This window comes from Mesoplodon mirus (assembly GCF_964341445.2).
Source record: "Mesoplodon mirus genome assembly, chromosome: 8".
In the NCBI taxonomy this organism is placed as follows: domain Eukaryota; kingdom Metazoa; phylum Chordata; class Mammalia; order Artiodactyla; family Ziphiidae; genus Mesoplodon; species Mesoplodon mirus.
In genome coordinates, this window is record NC_138984.1 from 85,333,691 (window position 1) to 85,353,180 (window position 19,490).

General features: G+C 40.6%; 1 protein-coding gene across 1 annotated transcript in view; it reads left to right on the forward strand.

Annotated features, from left to right (window-relative positions):
• The window catches only part of MYO3B (myosin IIIB), a gene marked incomplete at both ends in the record, with an annotated part of 398,588 nt that extends 379,744 nt beyond the window's left edge, over nucleotides 1-18,844 (forward strand). The window contains 3 exons of the mRNA XM_082630334.1: nucleotides 16,411-16,517; nucleotides 16,892-16,938; nucleotides 18,706-18,844. Coding sequence (XP_082486460.1) covers nucleotides 16,411-16,517; nucleotides 16,892-16,938; nucleotides 18,706-18,844 — 293 coding nt within the window. The remainder of the gene's footprint in view (nucleotides 1-16,410; nucleotides 16,518-16,891; nucleotides 16,939-18,705) is intronic.
• Between the last annotated feature and the right edge of the window lie 646 nt (nucleotides 18,845-19,490).

Here is a 19,490-nt window from a genome sequence, read left to right on the forward strand (position 1 = left end):
ATGATTTTTTTTTAAGCATATTTTTTAGGAACCTCCATGTATTAACTTTTTAGTGGCTCAGAAGGACCTAATGACCTAATCTGTGATGGACTACACCCATCTGAGAAACTTAGGCGTTGCTGACAGTGGACCCTGGTGGGCTCCACGCTGGGTGTAGGTGTGGAGTGTCAATGCTGGTGATTAGCAGGGAGGGCAATAACTATGTAAGTTACTTGTCTGTAAGGACAATGCAAGAATTCATTTAGATCCAGGAACCAGAAATCCATCTCATCCTAGCTTAGGCCATAATGCACTTTGTTAGGGTTTAGACAATGTCATTAGGCCCCTGTCTCTCCCTCTCTCTCTCAGTACTGCTTACCCCTTTTGGGCTGCCACTTTCAATGTTGGTAAAATGGCCACTGCCAGCCCTGAGCCAATATCCACTATGTAGAACTTGAGATCCCAAAGGACAAAGGGCTCTCTCTCCTCCAGTGTCCACACTCAGATCTAGAGGAACTCTAGCCCTGTGGCTTGTGTGTCCACCCCTGAACTAGTCACCATGGGTGGGAAAGGGGGACTCTACCAGCCAGGCCTGGGCCACGTGTTCAGCCTGGTCTGGGGGAGAGGCAGAGGAGGGGAGGGCAGCCACACCCACGTTCCTGGAAGGTGTTCCCCACAGGAAAGAGGAAGCTCTTTTACCAAAGCAGAGGGGAGGAGATACTAGGGCAAAACAACCAGTATCCACCTGGAAACTTTTATTCCCATCATATTCATCATGCTCAGTTGCTGAATGTAGCTAATTTTCAGAAGGGAAGGCCAAGGCAGAGATTTCTGTGATTATACAACAAGTCTAAGCTCTGTTGACAAAATTGACTACGCTCCATCAGGTTGTCGGTAGTTTTCTATCAAGTTCTAAACAAAAACTCCCTGTGGGTCTTGAATAGCAGAATTGAGGCACCTATGGATGTTCCTTTTACAACTATAGTAACTCTCTCAAAGTCACTTTCTTTTTATTTCCCTATACGTGTTTAAGTATTATTCTAGTTCGTGGAACATATTTGCATTAAATATCCTAATACTTACTAAGTCATACCCAGGAGAAAGAAACAGGGTATAGTACTTTTTATCAGTTGAGAACTTTTTAAATACTTCTCTGTTTGAATAATTTCATAACTCAGCCCTCTTGAGGATTTTGCATTTGGGTAGTAGATAGAATATTAATTGCATATTTTGATGTGAAATGCCAGTTCTAATTATTGAGCAATTTATATATTGTGAACCTAGTATATATAATTCTCAGTACATGGAGACAAGGTAGAAATATACTCTTCAAAGCTATGCTATCACAGAAAAGAGACTAAAATCTCTGGAGCAAGTAGTTGTAGATCTGGAAGGTCAGAAAGATTCACTGAGTCTATTTTACTGCTTGGGAGGCAGGATAAGCATAGTTTGACTTTACTAACCTTCACGTAGGATTCACAGATCAACCCCAGCTAACAGCATAGCAAATTCATCAGCACTGCAAACAAACCATGTTCTGGAATGGATAGAATTAGCAGGTCAGCTCTGTTGGCAATTAGATGAGGCATCACCTAGATCCTCATGAGTAGAGATTTGGCTGACCTAAAACACTGTGCCTCAAAATAACTTACATAACATCACTTAGAAGCAGGACATTTAACCCATGATTGGGGAAACTTGTTTAAATAAAGATTCTATCAACAAGTCATACGTCTTAAATGATTATGCTTTTTTGCCTTATTCATTTAAATAGCAAGGGCCAGAGTCATTTGACAAAATGGAATGTCCAGCAACTAGCTCCTGGAATAATGTTTATTGCAACAAAACTTCACCATGTGCACAAAATGGGAGCGTCAAGCACAGTGGAGCCTAAGGGAACTCTACAGATTGGAAATGAAATCAGGAGTAGTTCAGTATTTCCTCTCTGAGAAGTCCATTCCTGGAGATGGGAGAGGACAGGCATAAGAGCTCAAAACGCCTTCTGCTATTGCATTCAATAAAATAAATAAAAGACGGCACACTAAAGACACAACAGTAGTAACCAGTAGACAAATCTTTTGTGAAGTTTTACTATAAGATTGGCAGCAAGTTTGCATCAAGGTTGGATATTTTTACCAAACAATTTATTTAAAAGAAACTTCTGATATCCATTCCCAGGAACCCATAACCCTAATCAGTGCTCAGTTTCCATTATTTAAAAGTCATGTTCACATAGATAGTCACACCTACCTAAGAAAACTTCCATGAGAACTGTCAAAATCAGCATGAGCCCAACTACAGAACTTTTCTTTTCTTGCATCACAGATTTTTATTTTATCATTATTATTTTTTTATAGCCTCCTTTCCTGGCCCTCTCTTTTTTTTTTAATTATTAATTAATTATTTATTTATTTTTAACATCTTTTTTTTTAATTTATTTTATTTTTATTTTTATTAGTTTCTGCTTTATAACAAAGTGAATCAGTCATATATATACATCTGTTCCCACATCCCTTCCCTCATGCATCTCCTTCCCTCCCACCCTCCCCATCCTACCCCTCCAGGTGGTCACAAAGCACAGAGCTGATCTCCCTGTGCTATGTGGCTGCTTCCTAGTAGCTATCTGTTTTACATTTGGTAGTGTATATATGTCCATGCCACTCTCTCACTTCATCCCAGCTTACCTTTTCCCCTCCCTGTGTCCTCAAGTCCATTCCCTAGTCTGCGTCTTTATTCCTGTCCTGCCCCTAGGTTCTTCAGAACATTTTTTTTTTTAGATTCCATATATATGTGTTAGCATATGGTATTTGTTTTTCTCTTTCTGACTTACTCTGTATGACAGTCTCTAGGTCCATCCACCTCACTACAAATAACTCAATTTCGTTTCTTTTTATGGCTGAGTAATATTCCATTGTATATATGTACCACATCTTCTTTATCTATTCATCTGTCAGTGGACACTTAGGTTGCTTCCATGTCCTGACTATTGTAAATAGAGCTGCAATGAACATTGTGGTACATGACTCTTTTTGAATTATGGTTTTCTCAGGGTATATGCCCAGTCCAACTACAGAACTTTAAGGATAGGATTCCTCCACGCATTATATCCACAGTGTTCTGTCTCTGGGTATTTGCATGTCTCTTTTTAAACAAGCTCTGTTCTGTGTGACTGGACCTTTAATTAAAACACGATTTCTGACAGGCTAGCCACTAATGGATGTAAATTTGTCCAAAGTTTACTAAAAATTATCCAAATCCCAACTCTCAGAATCTTGTGTTTCTACTGGTCTGCTAACCACCTTGATTTCTTTTCCAAATGATGTCTATTGCCTGGGTCAGCAGGCAATGTCACCTGACCCTCCACTCCACTCTGGTAACCCTGAATCTGAGAGACCACAGTGTCTTAGATCTTCCTTGTTACTTTTTCCCTTTCCCAGGCATCTGTAAACTTGCCAAAAGCTCCATGAGGATAATTTTAGCTACTATTCATTCTTAACAATACCAGAAGAGTACATCCACCATGTAAAAAACAAATATAACCCTCAGTCCTTTTCCTTGCACTGGCTGCTTTGTTATCAGAACTTAAAGGTATACCAAAGACCAGTGTTAGAATCATACAGTACTGAGCTGGAATGCAAATTCCTCTGCAAATTCAACTATAATATTAATGATTCTTTTTTTTTTTTTTTTTTTTTTTTGCTGTACGCGGGCCTCTCACTGTTGTGGCCTCTCCCGTTGCGGAGCACAGGCTCCGGACGCGCAGGCTCCGGACGCGCAGGCTCAGCGGCCATGGCTCACGGGCCCAGCCGCTCCGCGGCATATGGGATCCTCCCAGACCGGGGCACGAACCCGTATCCCCTGCATCGGCAGGCGGACTCTCAACCACTGCGCCACCAGGGAGGCCCTATATTAATGATTCTTACAAAGAGATTGGCAGCTTGTTCTAAATTAGTTTTGTAATATATCTTAAAGATCATGTTATGAGGCTTCTTTATTCTATAAGCCTACAATCTATGACCAAAAGAAATAAAATTCTGTATTTTAAACATTTTTTCTTTCTTATTTATAGATAAGGTGAAGGGGGAGGGGGACCCAAAAGTCTAAAAAGAAAAAGAAGAGAAAAGCAACTTAATGAATAATGTGAACTGAGTTAGTGACCAGGTAGATGCAATTGTGACATCTGTGACTGCCTGTATCTGCCACCTCTTTGTACAGATTGCCTTAGAATGACCTTAGGAAGTGAGCCATGACTTGTTTTTAAATTTTTATTGTGTCAAAAATTACAGCTTGAATGATCAACTTGTGCATATCCTAAGTAAAGCTGTCAGGTTTTCTCTTTTTCATCACAGATTGGATTATAATGCACAGACTACAGATAAATGTGTTATTTGCTGTGAACTCTGCCCCACACTTCAGGCTTCACAATGCTGGTACCTCATTATCCAGCATGGGTGTTCTGATCACTAGCCACTAACAAACCACTAGTCAGAGTTTCTTGGGCTGGTCCCACCTCAGGTGCCAATGACTGGTCCATTATGACCAGGGATTGACCTGGAAATATGGCTACCTGGACCTGCTCTCAAAAAAGGAGGGACCCACTTGGAAAACGACATCACTGTTCATGTTTGTATCTCCAAGAAAGGGGTCTCCATGAAGTCCTTTTTTAAAAAAATTCAGCTTTGACAGCCTCTGTCCTTCCAGATGGTGCACAGAGCCAAGGCTGTCAGAGACCCTTAGTCTCCTGCTGCCTTTTAATGCTGCTCCTTGATTGCTAATGACCCCCAGCTGGACTGGCTTCTCAACCCATTTAACCCCTCCCTGCTGGGTCCCCATCTCACGCAGGGTGAGAGACAGTGAGAGCTGGAAGTGGGAAGGTGCCAAGCCATCCAGGAGCTCCCGCCCTTCCAGAGCTGGTGGCACGTTTCCCGGCGCCATCACGCATGTCCAAGGTTGCTCCAGTGGAGAGCTCCTGTTAACATAATTTTCACTCTGATGTCAGATAAATGGATAAATGCTACCAGGCTTCAGATTGTTGAAATTCCATTTGACTAAGCCAGGAAACACTGAAAGAGCATTTCCTGTAGGGTTCAAGAGTTGAGGACTACTGATATGAATCCCCTGAAATATGTTAGTTTGGAAACTTAAAATTAAATTGCACTGGAACTGTCTTTTAGTCTGGTCGAACTCAGTGATAAGAGCAGGTCATATGTGTCAGTATACAAAGTCACTACAGAGAAGCCTGAGTGAAGGTGATAATTTCCTTGTCTAGGCCTAAATCACTGTATAACACAGGAGATACCCATTTCAGGTATGTGGATAATAGCTGTATTTACTTTGGTTAAGCTTGGCTTGTTTTTTTGCAACATGCTGGAATGTATTTTTTGCAGCATACTGGTCAGGTGACTCAGAGAAGGGGGATTTAAAAGGGAAGAAAGCTGATGACATTAATTTGTTGAAAGATCTTGAGTCCAGTGGAGAAACTCAAACTCAGATCTCTCAGGACCTGCTCATGACAAAATAAGCTTCCATGAGAATAGAGGGAAGTGGAGAGCTTGAGAGGTCATTATTCTGTGTATGGTTTCATAAAGGGTTTTCATTAACCTCATATCAAACTGTAAGAAAACAAGGCAAAGAAATTAAATAATTTTATATGACCCTAAAGAACCAAAGTCTAAACTCTTGATCTGAGCAGAGAACTGGGAACTTTGTGTCTCACTATTTTTATAAATCTTTAAATGTTTACTGGATAGTTGAACCAGATTTAATTTACAGTGTACTAAGGAATTTTTTTCCAACATGAAGCACAAGATAGGAAAATAACCCAAATATAATTATATTCTATTTAACTTTGTTTCCCCAGACACTTCCGATTTTATTGGTTTTTTGGAGATTAAAACTGAAAGCACCAGAGTGATCTACTTTTTCACCACTAATACTGCATTGATCTCACTTTTGCATCTCATTAGTTTAACGCAAACAAAAGTCATACCTGTGATTTCATTTCATCTGTTATTCACATTCTCTACTGTTGCCCACAGGCGTGCGCACACCTGCCAGTCATTTGTGTATATAATCGCCCCCGAACCAACTTATCCATACTAACGACTGCTCTCTCTACCTGTAAAAATATTTTAGAATTTATGGACCTTGGTGGGTGTTTGTACAGTTGTACGATATTAACCTGTCCAATGCAGTTTTTGCTCACAGATGGGGAAAGGCAGTAACTGGTTAAAATGTGGTCTTTTAGTCCATCAGTGACCAAATGATCCAGAAAGGGGTTCGGATAAGGCCACCTGGTGCAGCATTGCTTTTTAAATGAGTGAATTCCGTTAGAATAAAGTTCTGGTGTAGTTGTGGAGAATTTTCCTCCCTGAAGCCCTGAATGCATTTTGTTTGGTCATCTTTAAATTCCAACAAGCCAGTAAGGTCAACGGCATTTATGTCCATTTTGCAGATGAGGTACTAAGAGGCCAAGCGGCAGGAAATCTGTAGTCACAGCATCTTAAAGTTGGCAGGGACCTTAAAGAGCCTCTCAACTAATGGTTCTCACCCTTTACCTGCTTTCACACTGGTTTCATGCAAAAAACCTCCATCAGGTACATCTTTCACTGCACACAGTTGCTCACACATTAGGAAGGAGCATGACTCCTAGGAGAACAGCTCAGAATCTCCAGGCAAGAACAGCTGTAATGTCCCACATCACCACCTTCTTGAAAAAATCACTATATTAGTCCAACCCCCTGTTTCACAGATAACACATGGCAGCCCAGGGGGCTAAGCAATTCACCCAAGGTCACATACCAGTAAGTTCCAGAACTTGAACTACGCCCAGGCCTTCTGACCCCAAGTCCAGTGCTGGTGTCACTACAGCTGACCGGCCCTTTGCACGCTAACAGCAGGTACCGGAACCAGGTCCCCAATTTAGAGAGCCAGGCAGAGGTGGGGATGAACACCCCAGAATCCCCTGCCACGAGCAATCAAAGACCCATTCACAATTAGTATAGTAAAAACCAGCACTATCTGGTGTCCCATATCCTCAAGCATTTAAAATGTCGTTCCAATCTTCAAAGACATTCTTCCGTTCCATTTTTATCTGCTTTTACCTAGGACATTGTTTCCCAGCTCCGGAGGAGTTCACTAGGTGATTTGCATCTCATTAGGAGCTCCAGAAATGATATCTCCCAGCCTGCTGCCTGGTGCTGTGGGTCCACTAAGCATCAGATCCAGGTCTTAGATTTTTTTTTTCATGTTGACATTTTTGAAAAAGCTGAATTAATGCTGTTTTCCCACTGGGCACACTTTGAGTGGCCATTTTGGCCTTAATTCCTGCCCCCCGCCACAGGACCAAAGTTAGAGAAGAGCCATTGTCAGAGAGGGTACAGAGGAAGTCAGTCATCCCACATGAAGACAACTGGCTAGAAAGGAATATTGTGAGACATGAAAATAAGCAGTTAGAAAACTCCTAAAAGCAGAGAGATGGGACATGATACAATCTGACCACTATGCAAAGTAAAACAAAAAGAAAACCAACAGCAACCCATTAGAATCTGTATAACTGATTCTAAACTTGCACATTTTAAACATTTTTGACTAGTTTCAAATCTCCTGACACCTGAGTTTTATGTTTTGCTTTAAAAGGAGTCTTACTAGGTCCAAATGGCTTTTCAGCTTTGTCATGCATTCATACTGAACCCTCCAGAAGAGCACTGAGCAGCATCGTACCTCTGGAAACCAGACACGTTTCCATGATCAGCAAAACTGTTCTCTTGGAATAAGAGAAATTATTTTCCCAGTGTCCAGGGAAATTAATGTCTGCTTTGGGCTCAAGCCATTTGATGCAGCCAGCTTCCAGTGCAAAGAAAATGCTTGACAATGCTGGGAGCTCTACTGGAGATGCTTCCCCTTCCCAGAATTCCTTCTGCCATCTCAAAACCTCTCTGACCCTAGGCCAACTTTTCAAGATGCAGCTAGCTAATCTGCAAAATCAACCTAAGCTCTTAGGAAAGAGTTAAATCTCTGGTTTTTCCAACCCTGGCTACAAATTAAAATCATCTGAAAGGGGGAGGGTCATTTTTTAAACAATAAAAATGCCAGAGACCTAACCCTAACCAACTGAATTAGGATCTCCAGGGATAAGGCTGAGGCGTTTTTCAAAAGGCCTTCAGGTGATACTAATGTACAACCAGGACGGAGAATCACTCTCATATAACAAGAATCACGACCCCTTAGGCGCACCTGCTGTGCCTCAGGTGCCATGCTTTCTCTTTTCATACATTATCTGTCATCCTCACTACAGCCTTACTTGCGTGATCATCATCAGTGAGTTCAGACTTCTAACAAGTGCTAGAGATGAGATTCATAGTCAGGTTTTTCTGACTTTCTTTTTCTTCCGTAACATTCATGTTTCTCAAAGTGTGGGACATGGACCTCTGGTGGTCTGCAAGTTGATTTTACATGGTGTGTGGATGTGACCTGAAATAACACTGAATTGTGTAGAAGAAAGTTACTCCTTTTACAGTCCTCAGTTTAAATTCTTCAGGTTAAGGAGAAAGTCATAGTGATATTAGTATGTCTTAAGCTCCTCTCACATTTACTCACCTGTCTTTTTAACAAACCTTTAAGAAGCCCAGAATGTTCTGTGGGAAACAGAACCTAGCTCAGCTGTGAGAATATTGTTTTGTTCTTACTGTATTTACTTTACGGTTTACTTCTATTTATGGCAAATGACACGTGTTTTCCCTTTACAGTAGTAGTTTCATTTTTAAAGAAATGTATTTAAGAGAAAAAGAAATTGGCTGATTTTAAAATATTAAATAAAGAATAGTACAGGTGTCTCGAATATAGCAAAAAATACTTAAGTGGCAGATGAATGAAGAAGTTTGAGAAATACTTTCCCACAACATGGTAATTTTGAAAAATGGGCATCTCTACACCTATTAGCCAGTGGGGCCTCTCATCCTTTCACACCAGACAGGCAACTAGTTCCATCCTTTTAGGTCCAGCCAGGACCTTTGAACTTTGCTGCTGCTTCCAACTCAAGAGGAATCCTGAAACACAAATGGCTAATAACACGGGAAGGGGGAAAGGAAGGGCACTTACCCTCTCAAGTAATCAATGAAATGCAAATCAAAACAAATGACGTGCCATTTTTTCACCTATTGAATTGTCAGGCTTTTTCTTAAAGATGCTGACCCATGCTGGTGAAGGCCTTCAAAAACAGGTAATCTCAGGTACAGGTGGTAGAAGTATATTTTACCACCCACTTCCTAGAAGGCAATTGGAAATAAAATTTTAAGTTTTTAAAATATGTATAGTCTTCGGCCAGTAATTCCACTTCTAGGGATTTATCCTAAGAAAATAATGTGAATTATCAAAGATCAAACTATAAGTATGTTCTTCACAGCATTGTTTATTAGAGAAAAACATTGGAAACAACTTCCATGCCCAAAACAGGAAATTGTATAAGTTAATCACGGTTCATTCATAAAATGAAATAGCATGCAACTATTAGAAATGATGCCATTTAGACTAAACTGGAAGACAGATAAGAAACTTGTTCCATCATTTGCTACTATTATGGGAATGGGATTGGGTTTTTTTTTTTTTTCACTGCTTAACTTATTTAAACATCATGTTCATTCATTACTTTAAAAAATGTAACTCTAGAAGTATAATACTATTTTTAAAGTAGATTAAATCATGGGAAAACATTTATGACTTTATTGTTAAGTGTGGGGAAAAGTAGTAACAAATTAGATGAATGATTAAGTTTTGGTTTTGTTTTTTTTGGCTAAAAAAGTGAATACATATTCCTAGAAAAAATATTGAAAGAATATACAAAAAAAAATACTTAATGAACCTTGTTTTTAAAAGGCCAATTTCATCCCCCTCCTTGGTAGACTAAGGTTCCCCAGAGATGTTCCAGGATAAGAAAGTCCTTGGCAATAATATTCCAATTGACAGAAACAAAGAGTGGACCACAGAGATACAACAGTCCTTAACAAGAATAATGAATAGTAACCATTCATTCATTCATTCATTCATTGTTTGTTGAGTGTGTGCCAGGACCTGAGCTGTGAAATCGTTTCAGCGGAAGTTATTACCACTTCCCTAACTAATAAGGGGAGAATTCCATATAGAAAATCTATAACTCCACCATCTTCCACAGGCACTAATTTAACTCAGGGATGTTTTCTTTGTAGCAATTTTGCAATTTTGAAGAAGATTGTTCATGACATAACATGGCAACTGGGAAAATTTGTAGCTTTCCTTTCATCTTAGAAAGGAAGATCTGAATTACATGCACCCCAGGAGAAATCTCTCTTTCTGGTTGTGTGTGTGTGTTTTACAAAAGCCTACTGAATTCCTTCGTCCCTCCTGAAGTTAGATGTGGTAAGGTGAAAACTTATAAGAACGTCTCATTTAAAGAAAAAGCATCGTAATAGAGGCCATGGCCTGGGCCTTGAGGTTTGAATCAAAAGACCTGAGTCCAAGGCTAGGCTGTGAGGGGAGACCAGCAGAGGGCCCCAAGCTCCCTGGGCTTCAGACCCCTTAGATATAAAAGCAAGGAGCCTAACCACAGAGGTTATCATCCTCCATGTCATAACTTAAAATTGAAAATTTCAACTACCAGACATAATTTCTCCCCTTCTATTCCCTGTCAAGGCTCTGAGCATCCCTGACATAGCGCATGCCTCAGCAGATCAGGAGCAATTGCTTTACAACACACTGGTTGTTTATCTGAAATTCAAATCTAGCTCAGTGTCCTTTTTTTCCCCTAAATCTGGCAACCCTAATTCCATAATTTTCCAAAGACTGCGTCTTTAAGGTAGTGCAGATTATTGCAGACTTTCTGCCAGTGTGGTTCTTATTGGGAAGGGAAGATTTAAGATGGTCTAGTACCTTGTCTCTCAAGGCATGGCTGCACATTAGAACCACCTAAGGAGATAAAATACGTGTCATATATATATATATATATATATATATGATAGATAGATAGATAGATAGACAGACAGATCGATCTATCAAGGTCCTGATCTGAGCACTGGTATTTTAAAAAGCTGAACATCAACTGTAGTGTGAAGAAAATGACCCTAAGTTGGGTGTATCTCGTAACTCTATACAGGATTTGCCATCTGTAAATCTAGAACGCTGAACACTCTGTTTGACTCAAGGGCTCAGGGGGATGTTTTACTTGGCAAGTGATCCTCGGAATGCCTCATCCACAAAATGGCAATCAGATCATCAGTCATACTGCTCAGAAAGTATCCATGTCTGCAGAGGCCCTCAAGGACGGTGCAAAGACTATGGCTCTCCCAGTATGCCCTCTCCCAAGAACCCTGCTCACTGCCTGTCCACTCCTCAGGGACCTGGAATTCATACTGTCCCACCCAGGATGGGGAATATTTGGGCTGCATGTGCCATCCTGCCGTCCCTGTGGTTGTCCTTGCCCCGCTGCAAGCCCAGCTAGGAAATTTACCAGAACTGGCACATCTGTAATGGGTGCTGGTAAGTGAAACTAAGTGTTAGGGGACAATGTTAGGCAAGAGCATTTGTGGCCAAAATAGCTGTAACTCAGCAAGTCAAATAGAGTAAAGGAAGTCATTTCCTTCTTCATCTCTGAGACCCTGAGAGAAAACAAAAAGCCTCATTTGTAACTTAAAATTGTGTTTGAATTAGGGTTGCCAGATTTAGGGGGAAAAAAGTACACCTGGCTAGATCTGAATTTCAGATAAATAACCAATCACATTTTAATGTAAGTATGTTCTGAATATATACTTACACTCGGAAGGTATTGGTTGTTTATCTGAAATTCAAATTTAACTGGGTACCCTGTACTTGATCTGACAACTCTAGTTTGGATATACCTTCATGTTCAATATAGAAAATTGAAATATTAAATTTCCAAACCAGTTGTTTAAAGTTACGGAACAAAGCTATCAACTAAATTCAGCCATTTGTCTGTCACCAAGGACTTGACCAATTGTGCCGCCACACAATGATCTGGAATTAGGGAATAAGGAGTATGCATTTCCTGGTGCTCTTGAAACTCTCTCCATATTTCTTCCATTTTCTGACAGATTTATCTCCAGTTTATTATAGAGTTCTGTGACAACTCAGAAGAGAACGGTGTATTCAAGGTCTCAACTATGAAATCAAAAAGTGCAGGGGGAAAAGAAATGTACAGGGATTCCTGAAAGGAAAGAGAACCTATGTTAAGTTCAAACTGGTATTCATGATATGATATACTTTTAAAAAGCACAATAGGGGGCCTCCCTGGTGGCGCAGTGGTTGAGAGTCCGCCTGCCGATGCAGGGGATACGGGTTCGTGCCCCGGTCTGGGAGGATCCCATATGCCGCGGAGCGGCTGGGCCCGTGAGCCATGGCCGCTGAGCCTGTGCGTCCGGAGCCTGTGCTCCGCAACGGGAGAGGCCACAACAGTGAGAGGCCCGCGTACAGCAAAAAAAAAAAAAAAAAGCACAATAGGTAGGTAGCACCCAGAGTATTACAAACTGGAGAATTTGGCTTGGCTTCACAAATATTTATGTGAAACGCAAGTTGGCTACTTACACAATATGAACATCATTGTCTTCAAAGTAATAACTCATATTCTAATGTATATCTTCAAACTTGAACTGCCCAGCTTATCTACATAAACTAGTCAAATGAACTAGGAAAGTGCCAGATAACCCTATTGTTTTGTATCTCCTATGAGCAAACTGACTGGCTCAAGAGTCAAAAGACAGGGGTTAAGCTTCCACTCTGCCACTTACAGATTTAGCCTTTCTTACCTATAGTTTCTTTATATATTGAAAGAAATCATAATTTTTGTCCTACATACCTCATTCATTTTTTATTTTTAAATTTTTAAGGGAAAAAAATCATGACAAACTTCTCAAAGTGTACACATATTTAGATTTAATCAGTGTGCCATATGTTATTTTGTATTTGCTTCTTTTTCTGAATTTTCATCTATCAGTATCATACCCATATTTATCCTCATTGGTGCCTTCATGGTATGACATCATATTTATATCTCAGAGTTAACTTGTCCCCAATTATCAAATATTTATCATGTTTCTAGCTTTTTTCTGTTAATGTAAGTATTGTTTCTAGCTTTTTTCTGTTAAAGTATTATATCCATCTTCATACAAATGGTATTTTTTTCTCTTTTGATTTACTTTGTTGGGACATGTTCCTTGGAACAAGTTGCTTAGCTTTTGTTATCTATTGTCAGGTAACTTCAGGAGAAGTGGAGCCTATGGACTCATCTGTGCACCTGGGGCCTCTCCCACATTGTCTTTTTACTTTTTGATTTATCCTAATTAATAGAAAGACAGTAGTAATTGTTTTAGTTGAAGCTCTTTGTCAAGGTGGCTGAATGTTTTTCAATATCTCATATCATAATTGTATTTCAACATGTATAAATATTTCTCCATCTTTCTCTTGCCTCAGCCTTTCCACATTATGGATAATAGACTTTTGTGTCTATATTTTTAAATTTGTTTTTATCTTTCTGTTGCACTTTCTTTCATCTTAAGGTTTTGTTACTGTCCATCATATAGAATATTTTACTTTAGTATAATTGAACCCATCCTTGTCCCTAATATCTTCTTCCACATTTAAGATATATAGTCTACTTCATTTCCTTCTAAAGTTTTTATGGGAATGTTTAAAATGTTTAACTATATAGCTCATCTGGAATTTATTGTGGCTGGTGAGAATCAAGAAGTATATTGAGAAAAGTAAAAGATTTAGAATAAAAAAAAATTAATTTGAGTCCAACAGCAATAGCTATGGCCTTAGGCAAGTCACTTAACCTCTTAAGACTCACTGTCCTCTATTAGACTGAAGGCAGGGACCTTGTCTTTTTTCTTTTTGTCTTCCCTACAATACTGAGCAAATTTCCTTACATATAGAATAAGTTTTATAAGGTGTATATTTAAGTTACATTTTTTGCATATTGCTATCCAGTTGTTCCAACAGCAGTAATTGAATGATGATTCATTTCCCAATTATTTATTTGGTTGCTTGTGATCGATCATATATCAGTAATACTCAGATTTGTTCCAATGACAAAGCACCTGGAAGTTGTGGCACTTCTAGCAAAACATCATGAAATATGGAGATATTAAAGTTAAAATAATGAAAATTAAAATTTGATGCTAGGGCTTCCCTGGTGGCGCAGAGGTTGAGAGTCCGCCTGCTGATGCAGGGGACGCGGGTTCGTGCCCCGGTCCGGGAAGATCCCACATGCCGCGGAGCGGCTGGGCCCATGAGCCATGGTCGCTGAGCCTGCGCATCCGGAGCCTGTGCTCCGCAACGGGAGAGGCCACAACAGTGAGAGGCCTGTGCACCGCAAAAAAAAAAATTGATGCTAAATCAGACACCAGCTTACATTAGATTCTAGTATGGTATAGATACCACCAGATACCAACGGTTTGTCTTAATTTATGGGAAATGTTAAAATAGGTAAAATTCAATCCAATAACTGAATTCTTTCTAAGAATCAGGAAAAGAACACCCAACTATGAAACAGCAAGTTCATCAAGAGCAAAAGTTGCGAACCACGTCTTTTAGTAAGCATTCCCAGTTGAGAATATAAAATAAAAGCTTCTGATCAATTGTAAACTTTACATAAAGTCCAACTGAATGGGGCTGAATGTCAGCTGAACCCCAAAACTATTTAAGATCAGTCTTTTGAGTTGTCAAGTTTGGAATTCCTGTAATAGTAGAAAGTCTAAGAGGGAGTAGATGTCAGATCTCCAGTGCATGCTCACACCAGCAACCTTAACTCCAGATGTTTCTGTTCATTAATCTATGAATCAGAGGAGATAACATAAAAGAACCTCATGTTCTACCATATTACAGAATATAAACTTCATAAAGCGTATGGAGGTAGGTATGTTGGAACTATCAGAAAGTACCCTTATCAATTCTGGATTCCTTGTACTCTGAGGATGATGCCAGTACAAGAGGTTGGAATCCTCTTCTCTGCGCAGTTCCTGAAGATGTGGACAGGGATGTCTGTTAAGGTTACTGGAACCTTCTGCAAGCACCATCATATGGCTATGCTAATTAATATTTTTTCATGGAGCTTTTACTTAAATTTGACTTTTTAAAACAATTTTTTATTAAGAAAGACAATACGCTGTAGTTTTTTTTTTTAACTGCTAGAACAGGAGGTAAGAGATCTAGGGTTGGGTCCCCGCTCTGCCACTTAAACTGGGGTGTGTCATTCATTTTTTCCTTTTGTGAAAAAATGGGTATTTAGAATGGATGGTTCCTAAAGTCCTGTATGGTTCTAATAGTCTTGTTCAAACATAGATATGTTCCAATTCAAAAAAAAAATGCAAAACTTCATACTTAGGAAATTGATAATTCACTATTCATTATGGTCCTTGCTGAGTCATTCTTCACTTAGAAAATTCCCCCAGAATTTCCTTGTATAGTAGGAATCGCTAATGAAATCAATCTATGTTTCCAAATACAAAGCTCCAACTCTTTTTTATAAATAATTAGTTTATGGTATACCCTTGGTCCAAGAAAGTGATATGTCTTCTCCAAACCATGACATTCATGAGCAGTATTTTATGGCGGCTGTGTATGCGTGCATGCAGGCACGCGCGCGCGTGCACGCGTGTGTGTTGGCAAGAAGTTAGAACTGCTGAATCCTGATTCAGATATAGTGCCAAAAGGACAACAGATTTCATGAAAATCATCTGCTTGGAAGGGAAATAAATCATGACTTTGTTGGACCTGTGGTTTCTTAATTTCTAGTACACTCTTGGTCCAGGGTTCCAAAATCAGGACTAACACGGAGAGGCTGCTCCGTGAAATCATGAAATCATCCTTTCCCCTTCTCCTTTACACTACCTCCAGAGACTGCATGGATCAGTGGTATTGTTCAAAGCATTTCAGAAAATACTAGCTCAAGCCATTTGCCCTCCAAAATGTATCCCCCCCAAAATGTATCCCACCAAAAGGTTTGCTTCTCATCTACCCAAGAGTGTGTGTGCTCCAGATGTCTTTGAACTCTCACTGTAGGATGTGGTGCAAACTGCCCCAGATTGCCTTCATTGCCTTAACTGAGTTATCTCACCAAGAGGGCATTCTCTACTCTACAAAGACTGAAGACCAACCTCTACCTCACCAGCATGGACAAACCAATTTTCTTTCCTTCACTCTTGACTGCTGACTCAGATAAGAAAGATGAAGGCAAAGTCCCCGACAGCTGCCCTTGTTTACACTTAGCAATCCGTGTGTGTGTGTGTTTAGCATGATATTTCTCCTAATATTAGCAAAGCTCTAACGTGCCCGTTAAAACAGGACAGAGTTTCTGCTATGTGCATTTATGTGATGAGCAATTTTACACTCAGTTTTCCCAAAACCTCAGATGCTTTACAGTAAAGTTTTGCTATCCTGTTGCAGATTCAGAAAATGGTCTTGCACAGAAGCAGCGAACACCTCACCGAAGATGTCAGCAGCCCAAAATGTTGAGTAGTCCTGAGGACACCATGTACTATAACCAGTTAAATGTGAGTTCAAAGTGGCCATAAAGCTGTTTCACTGGCTTTGTTTCCAGTTAATAATTCTGTTATTAATACCTGTTCCAGCCCCTCCAGCCCCGCCCCCACTCTCTTATACTCTCCTCTTGAACATGTGCTTAGGCCCTTTATCTGTTGCTTTCATGTCAGGATGTCTGCCTTCACGGTGAATAATTGATGTGGTTTATCAAAGACGAGCAAGATGCATGCTTCATCAGGCTCACTTGAGCCCTTTGATCAAAAAAATTATGCTGTGACTTCTGATATTATCAGCATCTGCTTGCATTCAACACAAAATCACTTTGAATTAAAAATTAACGACTTGCTGCTTTCCTTTGACTGTGTGTTCTTGGCCCTCTCCACAGGGAACTCTAGAATATCAAGGGAGCAAGAGGAAGCCAAGAAAACTTGGGTAAATATCTGTCTTCTTAGTTCTAAGCAACTGTAAACAGAAGGGGTCCTTTGTGATATTATAGAAAATGCAAAACTTTCCAGAGAGGCTTCTAAAAATATGCAGTGGGGATATCACCACTATTATTGACACTAGAAACTACTTTTCACAGTAGCAAGTATACAAAACTTGAATCTATTCTGTCTGAAAATACTGAAATTGCCACCAAAAGGCAAGTGTTATTTTTCATAATTATCCCAGGAAATTGTACTGTCCTCATAATTTGAGACATGTATCAGGCTGTATAAAACTCTCCCACAAATCAGAGCACTCCATGCAGTGCAAATAGTCCCCTTCTCCCACGTTCCCCTACCCGTGGGCCTTAAAGGTACACAAAGGAGAATTTCCCCCAATGGTTAGCCAGGGACACTGCGGAGTTTGTGGCTGATTTGCTTGTTAGCATCTCAATTAAGAATAGGAGTGAGACCGGTCAGAATGGCCATCATCAAAAAATCTACAAACAATAAATGCTGGAGAGGGTGTGGAGAACAGGAAACCCTCTTGCTCTGTTGGTAGGAATGTAAATGGATACAGCCACTATAGAGAACAGTATGGAGGTTCCTTAAAAAGTTAAAAATAGAACTACCATACAACCCAGCAATCCCACTACTGGGCATATACCCTGAGAAAACCATAATTCAAAAAGAGTCATGTGGGCTTCCCTGGTGGCGCAGTGGTTGAGAGTCCACCTGCCGATGCAGGGGACACGGGTTCGTGCCCCGGTCCGGGAAGATCCCACATGCCGCGGAGCAGCTGGGCCCGTGAGCCATGGCCACTGAGCCTGAGCGTCCGGAGCCTGTGCTCTCCAACGGGAGAGGCCACAACAGGGAGAGGCCCGCGTACCGCAGAAAAAAAAAAAAAAGAGTCATGTGTTCATTGCAGCTGTATTTACAATAGCCAGGACATGGAAGCAACCTAAGTGTCTGTTGACAGATGAATGGATAAAGAAGATGTGGCACATATATACAATGGAATATTACTCAGCCATAAAAAGAAAGGCAATTGAGTTATTTGTAGTGGGGTGGATGGACCTAGAGTCTGTCATACAAACTGAGAGAGTGGCATGGACATATAAACACTACCAAATGTAAAATAGATAGCTAGTGGGAAGCAGCTGCATAGCACAGGGAGATCAGCTCGGTGCTTTGTGACCACCTAGAGGGGTGGGATAGGGAGGGTGGGAGGGAGGGAGACACAAGAGGGAAGAGATATGGGGACGTATGTATATGTATAACTGATTCACTTTGCTATAAAGCAGAAACTAACACACCATTGTAAAGCAATTATACTCCAATAAAGATGTTAAAAAAAAAAAAAGGTGCAGATGTAAAAAAAAAAAAAAGGTGCAGATGTAAAAAAAAAAAAAAAGAATAGGAGTGAGGTAGGTAATTGGTACTAGTCTGAGAACTAAAGAAGATCAGGAAGGGAACTTTCTCATCTAGAGGGAACCAGACAAGTTAATTCACATAAATTAAGTTGCAATATGATTACAGTTTTCAGATACCACTAAATTGGGCCCATTATTAGAGTGTGACCTAGATGTGAAAGGCTTTGTGGATCAGACGCCAGTTCCTCTGGGCTGGGAGACCCTGAGGTACCATAAGCTGCCCCCCCCAACTCAGTGTTGGGGCCCAACCCTGTTCCAAGTACTCACACAACTTAAGCTGCCCCATTGATGACTGCTGTACTTGTTTTCTTCTTCTGCTGAAACTCTTTCCTTTGTTGCAGCCAAATCAAAGTGCTTGATGGGGAAGATGACTATTACAAATCTCTGTCACCTGTGGGCTCTATCCCCGAGGAGGACAGCTCAGCCCACCCTCTCTTTTTTTCTTCATCCTCAAGGGGAGCATCTTCTGCTCAGCACTGAGCTGTACTTCCTGCCCCCCAAGTCTGTTGAGGGTAAGAACAATCGTGGTAATTGACTGATTGTCATGTAATAAGAAAGTTGTGCAATGGGGTCAGCTTCTATGGACATGTGGTCTGTTCTCGAGCCTTACTGAACAGTTTTCAGATTTCAAACCATTTTCTCCTACCTCTGTCACCCTCCCCACATCTGCTGTGTAGCCTGACCTAGGCAACCTCTCCTTTCCTCATCCCATGGGTACCTGTGGGACACTGAGCACACCTCCACTACAGCAGTAACCATCATTCATGCCCCAACATCTAAGAGGGTATCAATCTCACTTGTGGACACTGATGGTATTTCTTTATTTTTCCCACCATGTCATTCCATGCAGAATCCACCCATGTGGAAATCCAGGAGTCCCTTTCCTCCTCGCGTCTACACTGCATCCCCTTCCCCTTTGCTGGTCTTCTCTACCCCATCCTGCCTCTCCCCAGGGTCAGGGCTCCATTGCTGAGTGCCTGCATCCTTGAGGAGTACACTCAAGGTCTCTGAGGCCAGGATAACTTTTCATGCTCAGGGGAACCTGAACCTGAATCCTTCAGGTTCTTCCTTTAAGACAAATGAACCCCCCTCTTGCTAATTATTATCCTGATAAAGCCTTTGCGTC